Source organism: Podarcis erhardii, assembly GCF_964252035.2.
Source record: "Podarcis erhardii genome assembly, chromosome: 9".
Lineage (NCBI taxonomy): Eukaryota > Metazoa > Chordata > Lepidosauria > Squamata > Lacertidae > Podarcis > Podarcis erhardii.
The window spans coordinates 5092527-5113763 of NC_138512.1; the positions used below are offsets into that span (position 1 = coordinate 5092527).

The following is a 21237-nucleotide window of genomic DNA, read 5'->3' on the forward strand; positions in this document are numbered from 1 at the left end:
GTGTAAGTTGCTTGGAGACCTCTGGATGGCAAGCAACTAATAATTTTAATAATAATAATAATAATAATAATAATAATAATAATAATAATAATACAGTGGTACCTCAGGTTAAGAATTTAATTTGTTCTGGAGGTCTGTTCTTAACCTGAAACTGTTCTTAACCTGAAGCACCACTTTAGCTAATGGGGCCTCCTGCTGCCGCCGCGCCGCTGGAGCACGATTTCTGTTCTCATCCTGAAGCAAAGTTCTTAACCCGAGGTACTATTTCTGGGTTAGCAGAGTCTGTAACCTGAAGTGTCTGTAACCTGAAGCGTATGTAACCCGAGGTACCACTGTAATAAAAAGGGGTGATATTTATTGGTTTGTGGCTTTGTTTAAATATTTATAAACTGCACTTTCACCAAAAAAATACAGCAAGGCAGTGCACTGCAAAATAATAATAATAATAATAATAATAATAATAATAATAATACAATAACAGCAATAAAAATATAAGTAAAAACAGCAATAAATACTGGTCAGCAGCTTGTCTGAATAACACAGTTTTAATGAGATGTCTAAACAAAGGCAAGAACAATTCCTACCAAACCTCTACTGGCAGGGAGTTCCATGGGGCAGACATGTCACCTGAAAGGCTTGGGCCCTAGCAGAGGTCGCCTGAACCTCAGAGGTATGGGGAACCACAAGAAGAGACAGTGTGGTGTAGTGATTAGAGTGTTGGACTAGAACCAGTGAAACCAGGGTTCAAATCCCTGCTCAGCCATGAAACTCACTGGGTGACCTTGGGACAGTCACAATCTTGCAGCCTAACCTTCCTCAAATGTAAATGGGAGGAAGAGAAGCATGTATGCCGCTTTGAGCACCTGCAGAAAAGGTGGCATAAAAGTGCAATAAATAGTAGAAAGTGCCACATAAGGGGATCATAGGCTGTGTGCACATTAGCAGCTTAAAAGGCAGCAAGATCATTTTTTCTTGCTGCATTTCAAGATGCCTTTGCAAACTGCTGTACACACCAGAGAGCGGGCAGGGATGTCCTCAGCTGATGTGCATTACCTGTCTGCTTTCCCCACACTTGCAAGGCCCCAAATCCCAATTTGTGAAGCTGTCATCTGTGCATGAGCAATGGCCTTCACAGATGTACACACACCAGCTTAAACAGGTAAAAGGTAAAGGACCCCTGGACGGTTAAGTCCAGTCAAAGGCAACTATGGGGTTGTTGTGCTCATCTCGCTTTTCAGGCGGAGGGAGCCAGCGTTTGTCCACAGACAGCTTTTTGGGTCATGCAGCCAGCAGGACTAAACCACTTCTGGTGCAACAGGACACCGTGACGGAAACCAGAGTGCACAGAAACACCGTTTACCTTCCCACCGGAGCGGTACCTATTTATCTACTTGCACTTTGATGTGCTTTTAAACTGCTAGGTTGGCAGGAGCAGGGACAGAGCAACGGGAGCTCACCCCATCACACAGATTCGAACCACCAACCTTCTAAACAGCAACTCCATCCAGCCGTCTTAGGGACTGCATTCCAGATTTGTGTAGAGTTTACTAGGCAGCGGAGGTTTAGGACCAGAGTTTTCCTTCTCCTAGATGGGCTCCCTTCCCAGCTTGACAAGCCCTATCTGCCCCCCACTTCCCTCTACAGCCCATGCGGAAACCGCCTTCTTGACTGTTGGACCCACTGTTGGTCTTGTCCACTTAGTCTGCCAGACCCTCCAGGGGAAGGTCCAAACTCATTGAGGGTTTGAGACCCATTGGCTATCCTCTCCTGGTTTTGCCAGCCAGTAAAAGCTGTTCCCAGGTTGTGGCCGCTGTCACATGCTGACAGCTTATAGCAGCCACAAATGAAAGCTGAGCGCAGGGTCAGGGGCATACGAAGGGGGGGGGCTGGGGATGGGGGGCGCTCACCCCGGGTTCTATAACAGAGGGGGGTGACAAAATTCCCCCCTGGACGAATCGTGCCGCCGCACCACGATAGGGCCCCTGCCAGGCGGACTGCGCCACCATGCCGCAATCACCCCCCCCCCCCGAGGATCGTGCCGCCATGCTGAACGCCCCACCACTCTGGGTACAGGAGCAGCTAGCTCCGCCAGTGTGCAGGGTACCCCGCCCCTCCCCATACTTAATTTTAAAGCGCTCACATGCCAATTATGCAAAACTTTGAAATGACTTTCCCTCAGAGTTGTCGACTTTCTAAAAAACTTGTTCAAAAAAAGAGCTCTCCACATATAATATACAGTGGTACTTCTAGTTGCGAACTTAATTCGTTCCGGAGGTCTGTTCTTAACCTGAAACTGTTCTTAACTAGAGGCATGCTTTTGCTAATGGGGCCTCTTGCTGCTGCTGCGCTGCTGGCACATAATTTCCGTTCTCATCCTGGGGCAAAGTTCTCAACTCGAGGTAACTCTTCCAGGTTAGCGGAGCGTTTGTAACTCGAGGTACCACTGTATTTGAATAAGAAATAAAGGAAGGCTTATTTGTTTCTCTCTTTTACTTCTCACCCCTGGCCATTCTACCATAGTCTAAAAGACCGGGTCTCATGACTGGCAGCTGGCTGGTTCCTTATTATCCGAGTCTGCATCCAGTCTGGCTAATTATAGCCTATGATTACCAATCACTGAACATCTCTGTCACCTGCCATAGCTTGACAGGACGGTACCATCTGTGCCCCATGGCCGCAGTATGGCAAGCAGGCAAGAGGTCACAAAGAGGGGCAAAGAATCCTTGGTGGGTGGTAAATGTGTTACGGACATGACAGCTGAGTGTCATTGAAGCATATGTATTGAAAAATACGTATTCACAGCTGAAGATGCTCTCCTGAGAAAGAAGTTGCCTCTGCAGCATGGCAGGGATCACTCAATATTCTTCAACAAAATGCAGTTCAGACAAAACTCTCTTTTCCCACAAAGGTGAGCACCTGCACACAAATATTAAACCATAAGTTATGGTTCTTAAAAAGAAAGCTGTTTTGTGCTTGATAATAAAGATGCAATGTATCACAGTGTTCCTTGCTCGTTTTTTTGGTTGCTGGGAGAAGGATGTGCATGTAAAACATCCCTAAATCTTGGCCCGGGAGCACATAGCTTGGATAACAAGGGATAACAAGCATGGAGCCACATCACTCTCACTTCATGCCTGGAGAACCTCTGAGGACGCAAGAGGGACTTTGGTGATGGGAAACCTGGTGACACAAACAGTTTGGCCGAATAACACAGGTAAACAAAAGGGTCCTTGCCTTCCTGTAGGAGTGGATAACTGGGCCACAAATATGGGGAAACAGGGTGCCAATTAAATAATAATTCCTCTGTCAACAGGTAGTAGCAACGTCTCCTATACAGTGCAGAGCAGGGGTAGTCAACCTTTTTATACCTACCACCCACTAATGCATCTTTCTGGATGGTAAAATTTCCTTACCGCCCCCCAGTGCTCAATGGAAGGAGAATTCAACTTATGCCGTAGAACCCCCAACTGCCCACCTAGAATCCTGAAACGCACACTAGTAGGTGGTAGGGACCAGGTTGATAACCCCTGGGTAGAGGAAGAGCTTTGTTGGCCATGAAACCCTGCATGCAGGATAACTCCTGACATGCACAAGCCAGTGAGGACAATGGGGCATGCAACCACCTTTGTGAGTGAACACAAAGCTTCTGCTCTCCAACTATTGCTACTGTTGGACAAATACTTGTGACCCCTTTGGGGCCAGATCCTTGGCACATAAAGTATGTTTTATTCAAACACCCAAACCCAGCCTCCAACCCCCAAGATGTAAGTCATTTTTGTTCTTGACTTATGAAACACGGGTTATTTTAACAATGGTTTGCTGTTGCATCCAAACCAAGCAGTCTTGCTTAACCATTATTTGTTTGACCACTCCACTTTGGTGTTTACTAAGTTACAGATGCACAAAGAGCAACTGGGGGGGGGGGGCGGGGACCAACCTACTTGCTTGTGGGATGACTCATGGTTTATTGAACAACCGTGGTTAAAACAAGCCATGGCTTAATGTTATGTGCAGCAATTATTGGAATGAGAGGTATTTCAGAAAGAGCTTTGCTGTGAGAATAACCAGCAAAATAAGTTGTTGTTTTTTTAAAAAAAATTGAGATTTTACATTTTTTAAAAAATAAAAATATCATAACATATAACAAAAATACCATTCACCAATTTCCCCCTCCCCTCCACAACTTCCCTCAGTTTCCTCTTCTGGTTTTTTGGCATATTATCTCCTCCTGCTTATTTGTTATTTCTTATTCTTTTTTTTAAAAAAGTCATTATTCTTCTCTTATCATTTTAAAATTGTCATTCTAATTCCTACATTTGTTTTCTTAATTGCAAGTGTTTAATCAAACCACAGAGCCTAGGAGTTGCCAATCAGAAGGTTGGTGGTTCGAATCCCCGAATCTCTGGCGGGAAGGTAAGCAGCGTTTCCGTGCGCTGCTCTGGTTCGCCAGAAGCGGCTTAGTCATGCTGGCCACATGACCCAGAAGCTGTACGCCGGCTCCCTCGGCCAATAAAGCGAGATGAGTGCCGCAACCCCAGAGTTGGTCATGACTGGACCTAATGGTCAGGGGTCCATTTACCATTTTTAATCAAACCCTGCAAGTGATTCCATTTCTTTACATTGATTCTGTAAGTATGACATGAATGGTTCCCAGTCTTTCTTAAAATCTCTATTGTCCTTGTCTCAAAGTCTTTCCATTAGTTTTGCCATTTCAGGATATTCCATCAGTTTCCCTTGCCATTCTTCTTTAGTTGGTATTTCAACACTTTTCCATCTTTGTACTAGCAATATCCTAGCTGCAGTTGTAGCACACATGAAAAGTTTTTTTTCTTCTCTTTTGGCAAATCTTGACCTGAAATGCCTAGCAAAAAATCTTCTGGATTTTTCACAAAGGTTATCTTAAACATTTTTTTCAGTTCATTGTAAATCATAGCAATCGTAACTTGTGATGCATCAAGTGAAATGCATTCCAACATCCAAGAATGGTGGCAGAGCTGGTGAAAGGGAAAGGTGGCTTGAAAGTGTTCATTTTTTGCAAGCACCGATAGGACTACAGTACATGCAAAGATGGACAGCCAAGCTCATGTACCTTTATCCACTATGACCAAGAGGCAAGCAGATAGCTTGTGCAAATTTCCCACTGCTACACTTTCTTCGTACCAGGTATAAGACCTTAAAATCCGCTTTAAAAGCATAAATCAGTTTTACTTGTGAACTACCATCATATTTTGTAAATAACTGTTTGGTACGACCTGAGAAAGTCTCGAGGAACACAATTTTCATATAAATTGGCCAGGGATGGAGGAGTACGTCTGACAGCTATACGAAGGAGCATGCAGTGAAGGAATCCTAATTTATCTGCAGTACAGCAAAATGAGGGAAATGTGGTTTATGTACTAAGCTGCTAGATCATTCAAAGTGCTGCTGCATATTAGCTTGCCAGAAAAAACACATTGTTTTTTATGACAGAGAAGTCTTGATTCTTTCCCTCATTTTAAATTACTGTATATATTAAAAGACCATTGCTATAGTCTTCTAGTTTTTCCCATCCTATTCCTTCAGAGATCAGAACTAGCCAGCAACCTCTAAATGAAATAGTAGCTGCTTGCACTGCTGCTTCTTTTGTTGTTGGCATTGAGAAAGGCAAATTTGAGGGAGGAGATGAGAGAGGGAGAATGGAACAAACAGAGACTTGGGCACCATCTTTAAGATCCTTGAGGTTCTCTCAAGATTGATTGAAAGGAGATAATCGCAAAACCATTGAAATCTGAAAGGGCTAACTGAACAGCTAATGGGCCAGATAAGAGCAGCTCATAGCTCCAACCACTGGCGCCGGAAGAAGGATTTTAGAAGCACATGGAACAGGAAGTACAATCCAACTATACTTCCTGCTTCCTTCCTCATAGCATCATGTTCAAAATGGGCATCAGGCAGGGCCTTCAGTTCATCAGTCACGCCCAACTAACACATCCCTTTGTGTTTCCCTCAGAATTCTGATGTACCAATGATAATCGTGCCTTAAAGTAACAAAGTGGAAAAGTTTTGGCCGGCTTTGTCATTTTTTCAGAGCAGTTGTTAGACAAGAGTGGGAGAAAGACTGTCATGCTGATAATTATCCTCACAACTATTTTTTTTTAATGTTTCCTATTTGACAATTGCACATTTTCATGCATGTGCTAGTATGCTGGGGTACTGGGCAGGATGAGGCCAGCAAGAGCACTTCTATGTGTGCTATGTACAGGGGCTGCTGCCCTTCCCTCGCCTCCTCCAAAGCTGGTGAGGGCAGAGGCAACAGGCACACAGCAGTGGGGGGTAGGCTCACACCCCAGCCCAAACTGATCACACTGAGACCCCAGTTAAACTTGCCAAGATATACCATTTGTCTGATAATAAATGTTGGAAATGTAAAGAAAATGAAGGTACATTCTTTCACCTCTGGTGGACTTGCCCTAGGGTGAAGGCTTTCTGGGAAATGATATATAATGAGCTGAAAAAGGTATTTAAGTATACCTTCACCAAGAAACCAGAGGCCTTCCTTCTGGGTATTGTCGGCCAGAAGGTGCTAAAGAAGGACCGAACATTCTTTATGTACGCAACAACGGCAGCAAGGATACTCATCGCTAAGAACTGGAAAACTCAAGATCTACCCACACTGGAAGAGTGGCAGATGCAACTGATGGACTATATGGAACTGGCCGAGATGACTGGCAGAATCCGAGACCTGGGTGAGGAGAGGGTTGAAGAAGACTGGAAGAAATTCAAGATTTATTAAAAAAAAAACACTGTAATTTGGTTGAATGTTAAGAAAGGATGCTAGATCATAAATAATTGTGCACCACTAAACTAGACGGAATTAAGATGACAAGTAAGTTGAGGAAAAATTATAAACCTATTGGAGAATTAACAGATTAGAGTTAAATGAATGTGACACAAGATTGTAAACAAGATGATAAATTGCAGGCAAGAATTGACAATGATGCAAATGGGAGCGGGAGATGTGAGGGAGTCCAAAGAAGTTACGAAAGTATGTTATGATATATGTTATACTGTTTTCTATCTTTGCATTTATGTTTAAAAACTTTAATAAAATATATATTTTTTTAAAAAAAACTGATCACACTGAGATCTTGCAAAGCCCGTTTTTCAGATGCTCAGCCTTGGGCAGATAAATGTCTGTTTGTATGGAACATGCTGAAGCTTTCCAACCAGTAACCAGTAAAAATGTTACTTCCAGGGCCTTCTCGGTGGTGGCTGCTCCGAAACGATGGAACTCCCTCTCTGGAGAAACTAGACCTGCCTCCCTCCTTGCCATCCTTCCACCAGCAAGTGAAGGACTTTCTGATTCCAACAGGCTTTTAGGAACTGACTACTTTCAATGACAGGGCTAGCGTCATGTTGCTTTTATTATTTTATTATTGTAATTATTTGTATGGTTTTAATAGTGTGTGTGTGTTCTATCAATCAAGGTTTGTTTGATTTCATTTCTTTCTATGTTTATAGCTGTTCATTTTTATTTTTTAAATTTGTACCCCACCATCTGACTGGGTAGCCCCAGACACTCTGGGCAGCTTCCAGCGCATATAAAAACATCATAAAACATTAGGAGCAGGAATCTGCATCTTGCCAGCCAGCAGATATGTTCCCACCAGCCAAGTTCCCGCTCCCCCGCTCTCTGGGCTTTACTTTATAGATTATAAATGCTGTATTTATTTGTCAATCATAAAACGTGACTTTTGCTGTATTGTGATGTTTAGCTTGTTTTAGTTGTTGCCTTGTTAACAGTGTTCTTTAGATTGTAAATGTTTGTTTCACTGATGATGCGTTAATTATCTTATATGATCTATGCTGCATTTGTGATGTTCTGTTGTGTTCTACCATGTTGTCGTTATTAGTTGTTTGTGAGCCACTTTGGGATTCATTTCAATGACAAGAGGCACAGAAATCTACTGAATCAAAACCAAATCGAGCCACTCGCCGCAGCTTGCGAAAAGCGACTGATGACGTTGCGAAGCGAGTGGTGGGCGGGACCGTGTCCAACGCGAACGAGGCGTTGGAGTGACGTCAGGCTCCTTGGGAGAGCCGATTGCGCCGCGCTTCCTGGGGGAAGTCGGGAGAGAGGACGGGGCGGAGACGCTGTTTCCCAACGCAGCCAAGTAAAACACCCAAATGAGCTTCCCACCGTGTCAGCCAACGTATCCCTCCGGCTGCGTTAATAAATGTTTTGTAAAAGAAAAGCCCCCCCCTAATGAAATGTCTCGCGGTGGTCTCGTCCGGCTTCCACCCAGCGCCGAATAATAACCGACGTCGAAGACGCCACGGAGAGAGACGAGCCGACGGCGCATGAATAATTAAAAAGGAGGCGGGGCCTGAGGGCGCGCCGGGGACGTTGACAGACTTGCGAGGGGCGGGATTGTGATGCGTGACGGCCGTGACGGCAGTTCCGGGTTCTTATGCGGCGGGGCTGGCGCTGCTCAGGCGGGGCTGACAGACCGGCTGCGGAAGAAACGAAGCGCGGGGATCCTGGGCAGGGGAAAGAGGCGGCCGCCCTTTGGCGAGGGGGGCGGGGTTGTCTTCCCAGTCCTTTCTTTTGCGCAGGCCGTTCGTTTGTAGGGCCAGGACAGTAGAACATGGAGGGGCTTTGACAGGAGCTGCTAAGAGCACGAGATCGAGGGCGGCGGGGATCGCTTCAGTTTTCATGCAGATAAATGAGACCGATAGATAGGCAGATATATGTATTTATGGACATACCGAGAGAGAGAAATCTCTGGTTTCGGAAAGGGGGTTTTTTTCCCTATGATTTTTTTCAATGTCTTCTTTCAAGCGGGGGCTATTTTTCAGCACAGGGGGATTTCCCCCCAGTACTTTAGTGACGTGAGGAAATCCATTCCATAGAGTTGGACACCAGTCATAAACAGGGCTGCTTCTAGATATACATAGACTGAATTTTTTTTATTATTTTAATAACGTTGACAATTTCTATTCCGTGAAGGGCGGTGGCTGTTCTCCCCACCCTTTTTTTTTTTTTTTGGTCCAGGACAGGTTTTTGTTAGTTAAAACCCTCCCCCCCCACTTCTCTCCGCCCCCTGCCCCCCCCCCAAGAACCCAAATACATGATTTTGCAGCCGAAGCCTCTTTAAGCAACGAGCAGGGAAAGCTCTGGTTTCGCCATCGCTGGGTACTTTGGGGGCGAAGCAAGCAAGCAAGCCAGGAAGGAAGATCGGCTCCCCCCCCCCCCCAACAAAATAAAAACTGAGCAGGAGCGAGGAGGGGGAGGAAAGAAGAAGGGCAGCCTTTGCATTGCCTGAAGGAGCCGGACTCTGCAGAGAGGGAGAAAAAGGAAAGCGCGGAGCCAGCAGAGGAAGAAGCAGCAGCAGCAGCGCTTCGGCGGAGGGAGGAGGCGTCGCCTTCGGTCCTTCTCGCCGCTCCGGGCGCCGCTTCCCCGAGAAGCCGAAGCAGCTTGTCCGGGGAGGGCGAGCGCCGCTGGCGGGGCTGAGCGCGGGGAAGGCGAGGCTGGAGCGCCGGGCGAAGCGGGCGGCGCCGGCGGCCCCCACCCCCCACCCACCGCCCTCCTCTTCTCTCCGCCCCGGCCGGCTTTAAACCCCGACCCGGACCGGGGAGTCGCCTGCTGCGTGTGGTCACCCAGCGGCGGCCTCTCCCTCAGCGCCGCCGCCGCCGCCTCGCGAGCTGAGCCGCCCCGAAGGCTCGCTTGGCCCGCGCCGCCCTTTCTCCTCACAGCGCAGCCGCCCGAGCGCGGTCGGACCCACGGCGTCCCTCGGCTCGCCGGCTCGGCCCACCCCGATGTGGCGCCCGGCGGCGGCGGCGGCGGCTGCCAGGTGGTGGTGAAGCGGCTCCCTTCTCGCCCTCCTCCCTATGGAGTCTCCCCCCAGCAGCAGCAGCAGCAGCCACTTGCTGGGCAGCGCCGGGAGCCTCCTGCCCGGCGGGCTGGGCTCGGGCTTCAGCAGCCTGCAGAGCCCCGAGCTGGGCAGCCCTCACGGCGGAGGCTCCTCCTCGGCGGCAGCAGCCGCGGCCTCCCCGCCGCCGCCGCCGCTGCCCAGCTTCGGCACGCCGTGGTCGGTGCAGACCTCGCCGCCGCCGCCGCCGCCGCCGGGCCAGCAACAACCGCCGCCGCCTCAGCCGCCTCCTCCGGCCGCCTCAGCCGCCGCCATGGCTCCTCCGCCCAGCCCGGAGTCGTCGTCGTCGTCTTCGGAGGGCGGCAGCAGTTTCTACGCGGCGGGCGGCGGGATGCCGTCGTCCCTCAACCCGGCTTTCTTCCAGAGCTTCTCGCCCGTGTCGACCCACGCCGCCTCGGTGGGGCCTTTCGGAAGCCCCTTCTCGCCAGCGCCGCCTCAGATCACTTTACCTCAGCAGCAGCAGCCGCCGCCGCCGAACCGGCGCTCGCCCGTCAGCCCGCAGCTGCAGCAGCAGCAGCAGCACCAACATCACCAGGCGGCCGCGGCCGCAGCGGCAGCCGCCTTCCTGCAGCAGAGGAACTCCTACAACCACCACCAGGTGGGTGCTGCGGGAATCGGGGGTCCTCGGGGGTCCAGGGCGGGTGGCGACCCAGAGGAGAAGATCCAGCTCTGGGGTAGCTAGTGCCGATTACTGGCTGTTTCCCCGATCGATCAAGGCATTCGCGGCGAAGCAGTTTGGACCTGTCGGTGGATCGATTGAATACAGGATCACGCAGGAAAACGGCGTATTAACAGTCGTCCTCCCCCCTTTGGAAGGTGGTTTAATGGCGGGAGGGCTGGGTAAAGAGGAATTTAATTGCTTACAGAAAGCTGGTGGTGAAACAGGGGTTGTGTGTTTCTGTGTGTGTGTCAAAGGAAGAGGAGTGTGTGTGTGTGTGTGTGTGTGTATGTGTGTGTGTATGTGTGTGTGTATGTGTGTGTGTGTATATATATATGTATACACATATGTATATATCGAAAGAGGATGTCCTATGATTGAAGGACCTTGGTGGGGTTGTTTTGGAAACACATGTGTGTGCATGCGTGTTATTTTTGCTTTAAAAATTGTTTTTGCTGAAAACCTAAAAGAATGGGGACACACACACACACTCATTTTGAATGCATGAAAATTGACCAAGGAAATATGGTGGCAAGTTCTGTTTAGGTTTAAAGCTTCTCAGGTTTGAACCCTGTCCTAAAGGGTTGCTCTCTTCCAAGAAGAGTTTGCCAGGTATGCTGTGGCAGGAATCTGTTTTTGAGGAGAGGGACTGTGTGAGGAAGGGGCTGGGGGGCCAAAGAGAACAGTGGAGTGAGCCTGGGCAGGCTGTGTGCGCGCACATGCGAGAGAGATTTTTGAGGACACAAATGCACATGCTGAAATGTCAGAGCAGTGTCAAGCCGCCAGCTGGCTAGGGGAACATGGTGGGGGCCCCAAGGTGCCTTCCTTCGGAGAGAGGAGTTTTTCGAGGGGTTGGGAGTAGACAAGATGTACCACACCTGACCTCCCGGTCCAATGTGCTCACAAGGGAACACTTGTGACCATGTATATGGCTTTTCTAGTGCAAAGGTTACCTCAGGGTAGGGGCAAGGGGGAATAAATACTGTATGTGCTATAATCTTTAGGATGATTTCACAAGTTACAAAATTCCAATGTGAAAAATAAGTCGTAAAAAAATAAAGATAAAATGAATCCTGTGTGTAGGTCAGTTGTGTGTGGATGACCTTATATGTCTGCTTTTTTTGCACAGTATGTGTGCATTGGGCAATCAACCATTGAGGTGTAATTGTCACATACGGCGTTCTGTATTGGACTTACATTGTGCAATACATGAAAGTGCTTTCTTTGTTGGAATTCGGTAATATGTGAAGAAGTCCTAGGAAGACAAAGGAGACCTTTAACTCCCACATCTTTTTCTTAGTTTCTGTTACAGTAATTCATAATAAATTACTGTACTAGCATTCAGTTGGCTGTTCTCTCTTCCCAGTCCTCTTGATCAAATCTGCAGTCTTAACCCACTTAACTGGCAGAAAGCTCTATTGAATTCAGTAGAACTTACTTCTGAGTAAACATGGTTAGGCTTTTTCCATTAAATATTTATTCTCTGTATATATAATATGGCCTAGACATTTCATGCACTTAACAATACAATCAGTGCAATCTTATGCATGTTTACTTGTAAATAAACTAGGGTTTCTATGCTGAGATCTGCTGAATTTTACTGCTAGTTTTTATTGTTTATTTTGCATTGGGTTTTTCCGCTGGATATTTGTAAATGGTTTTGTATTGTATTTTTACCTAACGATGATACCCACTTTGTGGAGTATGAGCTCAAAAAGCAGATTATCAGTTTTTTCAAACCAAATAAATTACCAAATAAATAAGTTCTGTATTCAGTACAACTTACATCTGGATAAGTATACACAGGATTTCAGTTATGAAGGGCATGGGTGTAGTGGGGGGGGGTCAATCAAAATCCTGGCTACGCCCATGATGAAGGGTCTACATAACTTATAGTTATGTTTAAGCAATATTCACTGGGTTGTTATACTGGCTACCTATAGATTTTATTTGCTTTTATTCAATAGTTTTATTTTGCAGTGGATCAGTAACATCATAACTTCATAATGAACAGGGCAGTTTTGAACATCTGTTTCAGACAAGTTTATTAGTTTATAGTGACTGTTTTTTGTTTAAATGAGTTATACATATGTGTAAACCAGCAACCATAAGTGGTAGTCCAAAATCTGGCATTCCAATCCACACACCCATAAATTGGCCTAAAGCAGTTTAAACTGAGTATCTTGATTTATCCAGGTTGTGCATAGGTCTGTACACAAATTTCCGCTTACGTTTTATTTTGCAACACTGAGCTAAGTGCTAAGCAGCTTGCATAAGCAGCTGTAGATGCCAAGAAAGGTTTCAGTGTGGTATTTCAGGTTGTCCCAGTCTTTTCGCGTGCAGCACTTACTGCTACCTTATGGGTGGGCTGAAAACCTTTTCTCCCATTGGTTGGAAGCTTTCTTCTTTCAATGAGCTCTGCATACTCACAGTAATATAAGTTTACAGTTTCATGTTTTCTATAACAGACTAGCTTTAAACTTCCTTGTTCATCGGGTAGTGTTCTGCATTTTGTTTGTGCTCTAGTATTGTACATTTATGCTTAGTATTAAACATTTTCCTTCTAATCTTTTTATTGATTCATTTAAAGCTCTTTAATGTTAAAGGCCTCTTGCTTCTTCTTGGAACAAGCAGGCCTAGTAGATTGCTGCTGCTCCCATTTTACAGATGGCTGAGAGTAAGTGGCTGCCTAGCAGATCAAAAGTGGATTGAGATCAAATGTCACCCATGATGGTGTAGAATCTAATTATGATTGTCTGTGTAACCAACTGTGTTTCTGTAATAAAGACCTACAATGACAAAACAAAAAAGAATTATAAGTTGTATTTAATTGAGAAACTAAAATAAGATTTTTTTAAAAGTATCGTTGATATTCACTATTCGGTCTATTGTTGGACAAGTTAAGAATTACAGAAAGAATTTCTAAGTTTTTCACAAAGCAAATGAAATCCCTTCTGCCTTTTGTGCTTTAAGCTTTATAAATAGTAGTACTTGGTGGGCATCAGACTAGCTGTAAAGATGAAAATCCTGTTAAATCTTGTTACCTTCACTGTTAGTTTTACAGTATGATGCATATTTCTCCTAAAAATTGCAGCATGAGACATTCAAGACTGACCATGTCTATCTGCAATTATTAAGGACTTTAGTGTCTGCTTAATTATCCTACCCAAATGGTTTATATATCTTCTTCACCAGGATGTATCACAACAGTCTTGAAAATATTTCACTTTGAAATAATTATATCGTGACTGTTCCTGTGAGATACTAGCTCTCATCATCCCTGACGATTGGCCATGGTGACTGGGGCTAATGGGAATAGTAGCCCTCTAGTTGTTGCAGTACTATAAGTTGCCCCTCCCAAATTCTTTTTAAATGTATGGGGTTGTTGTTTTTTAAGCCAAGTGTTAAATTATTAACATTGGAGGTTGACACATTGCACAGCTATAGCTGTTCCCGTATCAGTGTCATTGAAAAGCTTTTCCGTCATATCACTTGACATAAAATATTGTACCAAAAGCTAAAGAAGGAATTTTGAATGGTTATTCTGTGCAGTATCTCTTCCTCCCCCCCCCCCCACAACCTGGACCATCCCTCTACCTTTCCTAGGGCTACTATGCTTTTACTTACTTCTTAAGTCATCAACTTATTATGCTTTTATTGTATATGATGATGCTTTATGGCTTAGCCTTTGCTGTTTCATAAAAAACCCCAAATATAGCTACCTTAAGCTTGTAAATAGCAACTCACCCAATCAGCTGTGATAAACAAGAATCTTTTCCAGGTGACTAGTCAGAAAACCTTTGAAAATTGTAACAGTTATTTCTGTCACACCAACAGTCTGAAAGATAAAGAGCTGAGTACACATAAGTATTATGGACAGTTGAGCTAGCAAATATCTGTGGGACATTAAAGGTGCAGTCTTATACAGTACTTTGATCACCTGGGGGCAAGCCCCATTGAACACAGTAAGACTTAATTTTGAGTTGCACTTTAAGCCTTGCATAGTTCTGTAATCCTGAGAGAATCACCTCACTTATCAAAATAAATGTATATAGGAAGATAGTGTTATTGAAATAGGGATGAATACTTATTATTACTTTTGTGTGTGTGTGTGTGTGTGTGTGTGTGTGTATAAAACCTTCAGTGGTATGTATAAAGCAAGTGTCAGTTTTCATTTTAATTATTTATGAATAATGTTAGAGATACAGAACAGTAAGACTCTGGACTCCAAGTTCAACCAAGCAATCAAGTTGAGGAATTGCAAATATTTCCTAATTTGTGAGAGAACAGGGCTGATCATTTTGGGATATTATAAATCTGGCATGTAGTTTTGACATTTTTCTTTAAAACCTGATTCATCTGTTTCCGTCTACACATACAGCCTTAAGGAAATAGATTCTATTAATAAGTGGCAACTTTTGGTTTTGTACTCTTTTAGTCAGTGTCATCTTTGCTTTCATTAGTAGAGGGGCACTAAAACTTTTTTAGAGAGAGTGAGTGAGGGACTGATCTCACAGCAAGAGAGGAAATTAGCAGAAAGAAAAAAGTTTTATTTCCTTGGTATTATAAGATTAGTACTTAAAGTGGCTGGGCCCCCAAGTTCTGCCCTAGAAAAATAACATGCAAAAATTGAAATGGGAATAGTGAGCTTGAGCCTCTCATAGCAATCGCCAGAGATACCTGTTGTCATTCTCATGTCACTACTACGTACAGTGGTACCTCTGGATGCGAACGGGATCCATTCCAGAGCCCCGTTCGCATCCTGAAGCGAATGCAACCCATGTCCGCGTGTGCACGGGCCGCGATTCACCACTTCTGCGCATGCGCGTGACATTTTGAGCGCATGCACGAGCGGCGAAACCCACATGCTCCGTTACTTCCGGGTCACTGCAGCGCACAACCCGAAAATACTCATCCCGAAGCTACTTTAACCTGAGGTATGACTGTATATGCTAGGTTTATCAAAACTAAGAACTATGTTTTGTGTTCCTCCTGTTGCCCTGATCCAGAAAAAGTGAATTTGGCTTTAATAAGATTGTAGTATTAAGCTTATTTGGGAGTAAATGGAATTCTGAATTCAGCAGGAATAATTTCTGAGCAGTCATGCATAGGATTAGGCTGTGTTACCAATACTTTTTAAGAAATTGATCAGAAATATTTTCAAATAACTTTAGTATTTCTCCTCCTTCACCTCCCCTCCTCAGCCTCTTCTGAAGACATCACCCTGGAGCAACCATCAGAGTACTGGCTGGAGCACAGGAAATATGTCTTGGGGAAGTGTGCATGGTAGAGACCATCGTAGAACTGGAAACATGGGAATTCCAGGAACTATGAACCAGATCTCTCCCTTAAAGAAGCCGTTTTCTGGTAACGTCATAGCTCCTCCCAAGTTTACTCGTTCTACTCCATCGCTGACTCCTAAATCATGGATTGAAGATAATGTTTTCCGAACAGACAGCAACAGTAACACGCTCTTACCCTTACAGGTAAGAATGGTATGTAACCACAGCCTTTTGATGTTGTTCAACTTTTGCCAACATACTGTTTTTTAAATAAGTAAGATGGCTGAAAATGTACTTTCTGACTACAGTTACATCTTCTTAATATATAGCTTGTGTTGTTTAGTTCTCTCTGTAGATATTGAATGAGATAAAACTGAATACTTCCTTAATCATGCAACTTTTGTAACGTTTATACAGTGGAGCCTCCAGATACGAACTTAATTCATTCTGGTACGAAACTTAATTCGTACATACCCCAGAAAGTCCGCATCTAGAGGCACCGCTTCTGCGCACGCACGCGGCGTGATAGAGTGGTACTGCGCATGCGCACATGATGAAACCCGGAAGTATACACTTCCGGGTTGACCACGTTTGCAACCCGAAAGTTACGTTACCTGAAGGTCACGTAACCCGAAGGTCCACTGTATATTGTCAGAGCAATGTTTTGCACCCTGAAACTTGCTATGAAAGTCAACAGTCAGTACGGTGGAATACTTAGCATTGCGGATCTTGATACTGCATTAGTATAGCAATGACTTTCTGCTGGAATTGCAAACATGGCACTGCAAATGTTTAGATTTGGAATGCAAGTATTCTCTTTTTTATACTTTTGTCATATGATTTTCCTTGTAAATTAACTCTGGTTTCCTTGTCAGTTTTCCCTGCATTTCATACCACTGAAATGAGCAACTTGGTACTTAGAGAATCTTGGGCGGGGGGGGGGGGATTGAGTTTTTTTCACTTTTGCATAAACTACAAAACAAGGCAATAGCAGAAATATCAAAGAAAATGTGTTGTATTATCACTTCTTTCAATGAGTACATGAGTGATGTAGACACATATCAAAGAACAACTATTAATAAGTCCATATGCCATGCTTTTCTTCAAAACATGGCATATGGACTTATTAATGAAAATTATTTGTATTAGTATGAGTAATATAATCCCACCATAAAGTAAAGTATGTTCTGGGTGTTTGAGAGCTTTGGTGACTTTACACTGTACATTATAATTTCTCTGGTTGTCAAGTTCCATGCATTGTTATACCATAAAGAAATTTGCAGACCCTAGTGTCTTCAATTTTTGCAACATGGATAATCCTAGGTGGTACCAGCAGCCATGTTGTAAGTTCTTTGGGGTGCAGTTGTCGAGTTTGGTTGTGCCATATATTTAAAAGCCAGCCTTGTAGAGTTATTTGAATAGAAGTTTTGAAGATAATGGAAAACTAATGAAACACATTATGCCATGACTTTTTTTTTACAATCAGACACTCCCAACACAGGTGAAAAAATGTTCCCTGGGCCCCAAGAGTCTGGTGCTGTTGATGTTGTGTACACTAGCAGATGTTGCAACCAAGGCTAGGATTAGAGTTCAATAAGATGTTATCCAGAGCAATGTTAATATTGCACATAAAAAAAATCTTAATAGATAACAGTGGAGTGGCTTGCCTAGACAGTAATGAGAAAACAATCTGTGTATAAGATCACAAACTATAAATCAACCATGTTGTGTTGAAAATGGAATTTCAATGTAGATCGCCTCAGATCAAAGATACAGGAGGCAACACTTTCATTCAACATTGAGTAGGCCTCTAGTGGGCATAGTTTTGTGCTCCCCATTTAGGCTGGAAGCTTGCATCCTGCAGGGCAGAAATGTGTAGAAATGATGTTGAAGTAACTGGATTTAACTGCAGCAGTTGGCATTCTATAAATCTATGTGTCCTATCTTGAAAACCATCTTTCATTCAACACTTAGTTTTTGCATGTGCTAGCTATTAAGTTCTGAAACTTCATAATACTATTGTTGGGCCAGCTTTTCTTGATGCATTCGTAGATGTTTGAGTGGCACAGAAATTTGAGGTATCTGTGTGTCAGTGATACATGTGCACTTGTACAGAATTTAGTGGCTTATTTTTTTTTTTTATATAAAGTCTCAGAGTTTATATTGCTTATGGTTTTGGGAATGCAAATCGAAAATTGTTCCACACACACTGTAATTTTTTTAAAAAGTGTTATGGTTAATATTGCTGTGTTGAGAAGCAACTTGGATATTGTGTACTGGTAACTGGGTGGAGTTGTCATTCAGGAATAGGAGATCTTACTCCATTTTGCCTTGACTGTTAATACTGCTTACTATACTGCTAAACCAGTGCCCCATATATCAACAGAGTCTTTCCTCTACTCTTCCTCCATTTGAAAGTATTCTCAAAGTACGAAAAATACCTTAATACCTTAAAAAATACCTTAACAGTGAGGTTAGTAGTCAGCATGACCATTATCTTTTATTTATTAATGTGCAGTGGCATTTCCATTACTTTGAGAAATCTGGAGATCACTTTCAAGGAAGTCTTGTTGAGAAGGAATTGAATTTTCCTAGCACTGAAAACACAATACTTTGCTATTGGGAAAACATGAATTTATTCCTTCTACACTTCTTAGTGCTGTGTGGAGTAGATTTCATAAATGTCTTGCGACATCCATGGTAACAAAGGATGCATGTTTGACTCCACCCTTGCACCATTTTATACAGTTTTTGAAACTAATTTTATCATATTGAAGCTAAGCTCTCCCAGGCTGTAACACTAAAGCATGTGAATTAAAAAGAAGAGGAGCAGCATGAGCTACAGACATTCTCATTCTGACCTTGTAGTATTTATGTCAGGTCTACTTTTTTATATAAAAAAGTTAATAAACTTTAATCTGTGAAGTTGATAGTAGTTAGGATCATTTTGTTCTGAATAGCATGAAATTGTTTATGAATTGTAAGCAAGCAGATAAAGCAAGTATAAGACAATTGGATTATTATTATTGTTGTTGTTGTTTCCCACACTTCTGGAATAGCAAATGGCTTTTGCACCTTTTATGAGTGGAGAGATTGGCAGCTATTGTAGCTGAGACAGCACCATAACAGTTCAGTTATTCTTCTGAGTATGTTCTGTGATTGTGATTATTCCTCATTGCATCTTGGCTGCGTTAAGTATGGATGATCTACACGGGCACCTGTACAGTGCTATCTTCCAGTTACTGTATTTTTCGCTCTATAAGACGCACCAGACCATAAGACACACCTAGTTTTTGGAGGAGGAAAACAAGAAAAGAAATATTCTGAATCCCAGAAGCCAGAACAGCGAAAGCAGCGATCCCTCTTGCTGTTCTGGCTTCTGGGATAGCTGTGCAGCCTGCATTCGCTCCATAAGACACACACACATTTCCCCTTACTTTTTAGGAGGGAAAAAGTGAGTCTTATAGAGCAAAAAAATATGGTAATTCTCTGCCTTTGTTATATGACATGATTATTCATGCCATCCTACTGGCTTATTGGCTTCTGCTATTAAAGGCAAAATTGCAGGATCTTTTCCCAACAAACACTGTGTGATCTCGAGGTAAATAAGGATTTTATTTTATATTCACCCAAAAGGAAAGCAATGCCCAACCTGGTGATAACAGAATAAATGATATAAGGAGGGAGCTGCAGCCCAGGATAGGAAAAGAGGTAGTAAGGGAACACCTAGCTACTTTAAATGAATTCAAATCTCCAGGGCCTGATGAACTGCATCCAAGGGTACTAAAGGAGCTTGTGGATGTATTTTAAGAGCCCTTGTCTATTATCTTTGAGAATTCTTGGCGAACAGGTGAGGACCCTGCAGACTGGAGGCAGGCAAATATTGTCCCCATCTTCAAAAAGGGGGAAAGGGATGACCCAGGAAATACCAACCGGTGAGCTTGACATCAATACCAGGGAAGATCCTAGAACAGATAATTCAACTGTTGGTCTGTGAGCATTTAGAAAGGGATGCTGTGATTACTAAGCCCCAGCATGGGTTTCTCACAAATAAGTCATGCCAGACCAATCTGATTTCTTTTTTTGATGGAATTACAAACTTGGTAGATCATGGAAATGTTGTGGACATAGTGTATCCTGATTTCAGTAAGGCTTTTGACAAAGTCTGCCATGATATTCTCACAAGGAAGCTGCTAAAATGTGGGTTGAACAAGGTAAATGTTAGGTGGATTTGTACCTGGTTGACTGACTGAATCCAAAGAGTACTCATTAATGGTTCCTTGTCGCCCTGGAAAAAAGTAGCAAGTGGGGTGCCACACGGTTCTGTCTTGGGCCTGTTGTTGTTTAATGTCTTTATAAATGACTTGGATGAAGAAATTGAGGGTATGCTAATCAAATTTGCAGATGACACCAAACTGGGAGGGGTAGCTAATGCTGCAGAAGACAAAATCAGAATTCAAAATGGCCTTAACAGATTGAAGAACTGGGCACAAGCTAACAAAATGAATTTCAGTAGGGGCAAATGTAAGGTTCTGCACTTAGGCAAGAAGAACCAGATGCACAAATATAGGATGGCTTACTAGCAGTACATGGGAAAAGGATCTAGGGGTCTTGGTGGCCTTATTACCTTTGGTGCTCTAAAATGCTATGCAGAAGCTAGTATACTAGAACCCCAACAATACTTTCCCTGTGGAGTGGAATATGAGCACAAACTGCACCCAGTCATGTGGGGCAGAACATTTTGTAGCTTTATTTTCTGTGGAAACTAAGTATGGATGTGCAGAAACAAATTTCAAATAGTTTTAGACAAGCTAGGCACTTTCAAAAGTTTTAGCTTAGTGCATTAAATACACAAATAAAACAGCCATACTAAATTAGAACTCTGTAGGGCACCAAATTCTACTCTCCCTCCCCCCATGCTAACTGAAAGTTTTCAGATGTAAGTTAACCTGCAAATTACCCTAATTTGCAGGCTAGACAATGAGATTGAATTTTCCAGTTCATTTCCCCCCCTCAAACCCCATTTCTCTGATTGCACCTGTATGTTTTGCCCTATACATCTTGCACTCCCTGATCTAGATGTCAAATACCCTCGTTCATATGCACTTTTAGCAAAAAAAAAATATGCCATCAGTATCTAATCACAGATCTTGTGCATCACATGTACCGTATTTTTCCTTCTATAACACGCAGATTTTTTCTCCTAAAAAGGAAGGGGAAATGTCTGTGCGTGTTATTGAGCGAATGTGTGGTCCCTGGAGCCAAATAGTGCAAGGGGAGGCAAAAAAAAGCAGGCAAAAATCAAATCGCACGTCTCCTAGAAGGGATACCTGAAAAGAGGAAGCAGCTGCTTTCCGGCATTCTGCCTCAGGGTCTTACTGCCCAC

At 43.7% G+C, this 21237-nt stretch overlaps 1 protein-coding gene and 1 long non-coding RNA gene across 5 annotated transcripts in view; both read left to right on the plus strand.

Moving 5' to 3' along the window:
* The window catches only part of LOC309350028, a 494376-nt gene that overhangs the window by 402855 nt on the left and 70284 nt on the right, over positions 1-21237 (plus strand). The gene's annotated exons all lie outside the window — the stretch shown is intronic.
* The window catches only part of CPEB2 (cytoplasmic polyadenylation element binding protein 2), a 68662-nt gene continuing 57280 nt past the window's right edge, over positions 9856-21237 (plus strand). For 2 of the 4 annotated variants that reach the window (XM_081876277.1, XM_081876279.1), the window contains exons 1-2: positions 9856-10509; positions 15774-16064. In XM_081876277.1, coding sequence (XP_081732403.1) covers positions 9871-10509; positions 15774-16064 — 930 coding nt within the window. In that variant the 5' untranslated portion in view covers positions 9856-9870. The remainder of the gene's footprint in view (positions 10510-15773; positions 16065-21237) is intronic. The other 2 variants (XM_081876278.1, XM_081876280.1) reach the window with 1 other exon arrangement.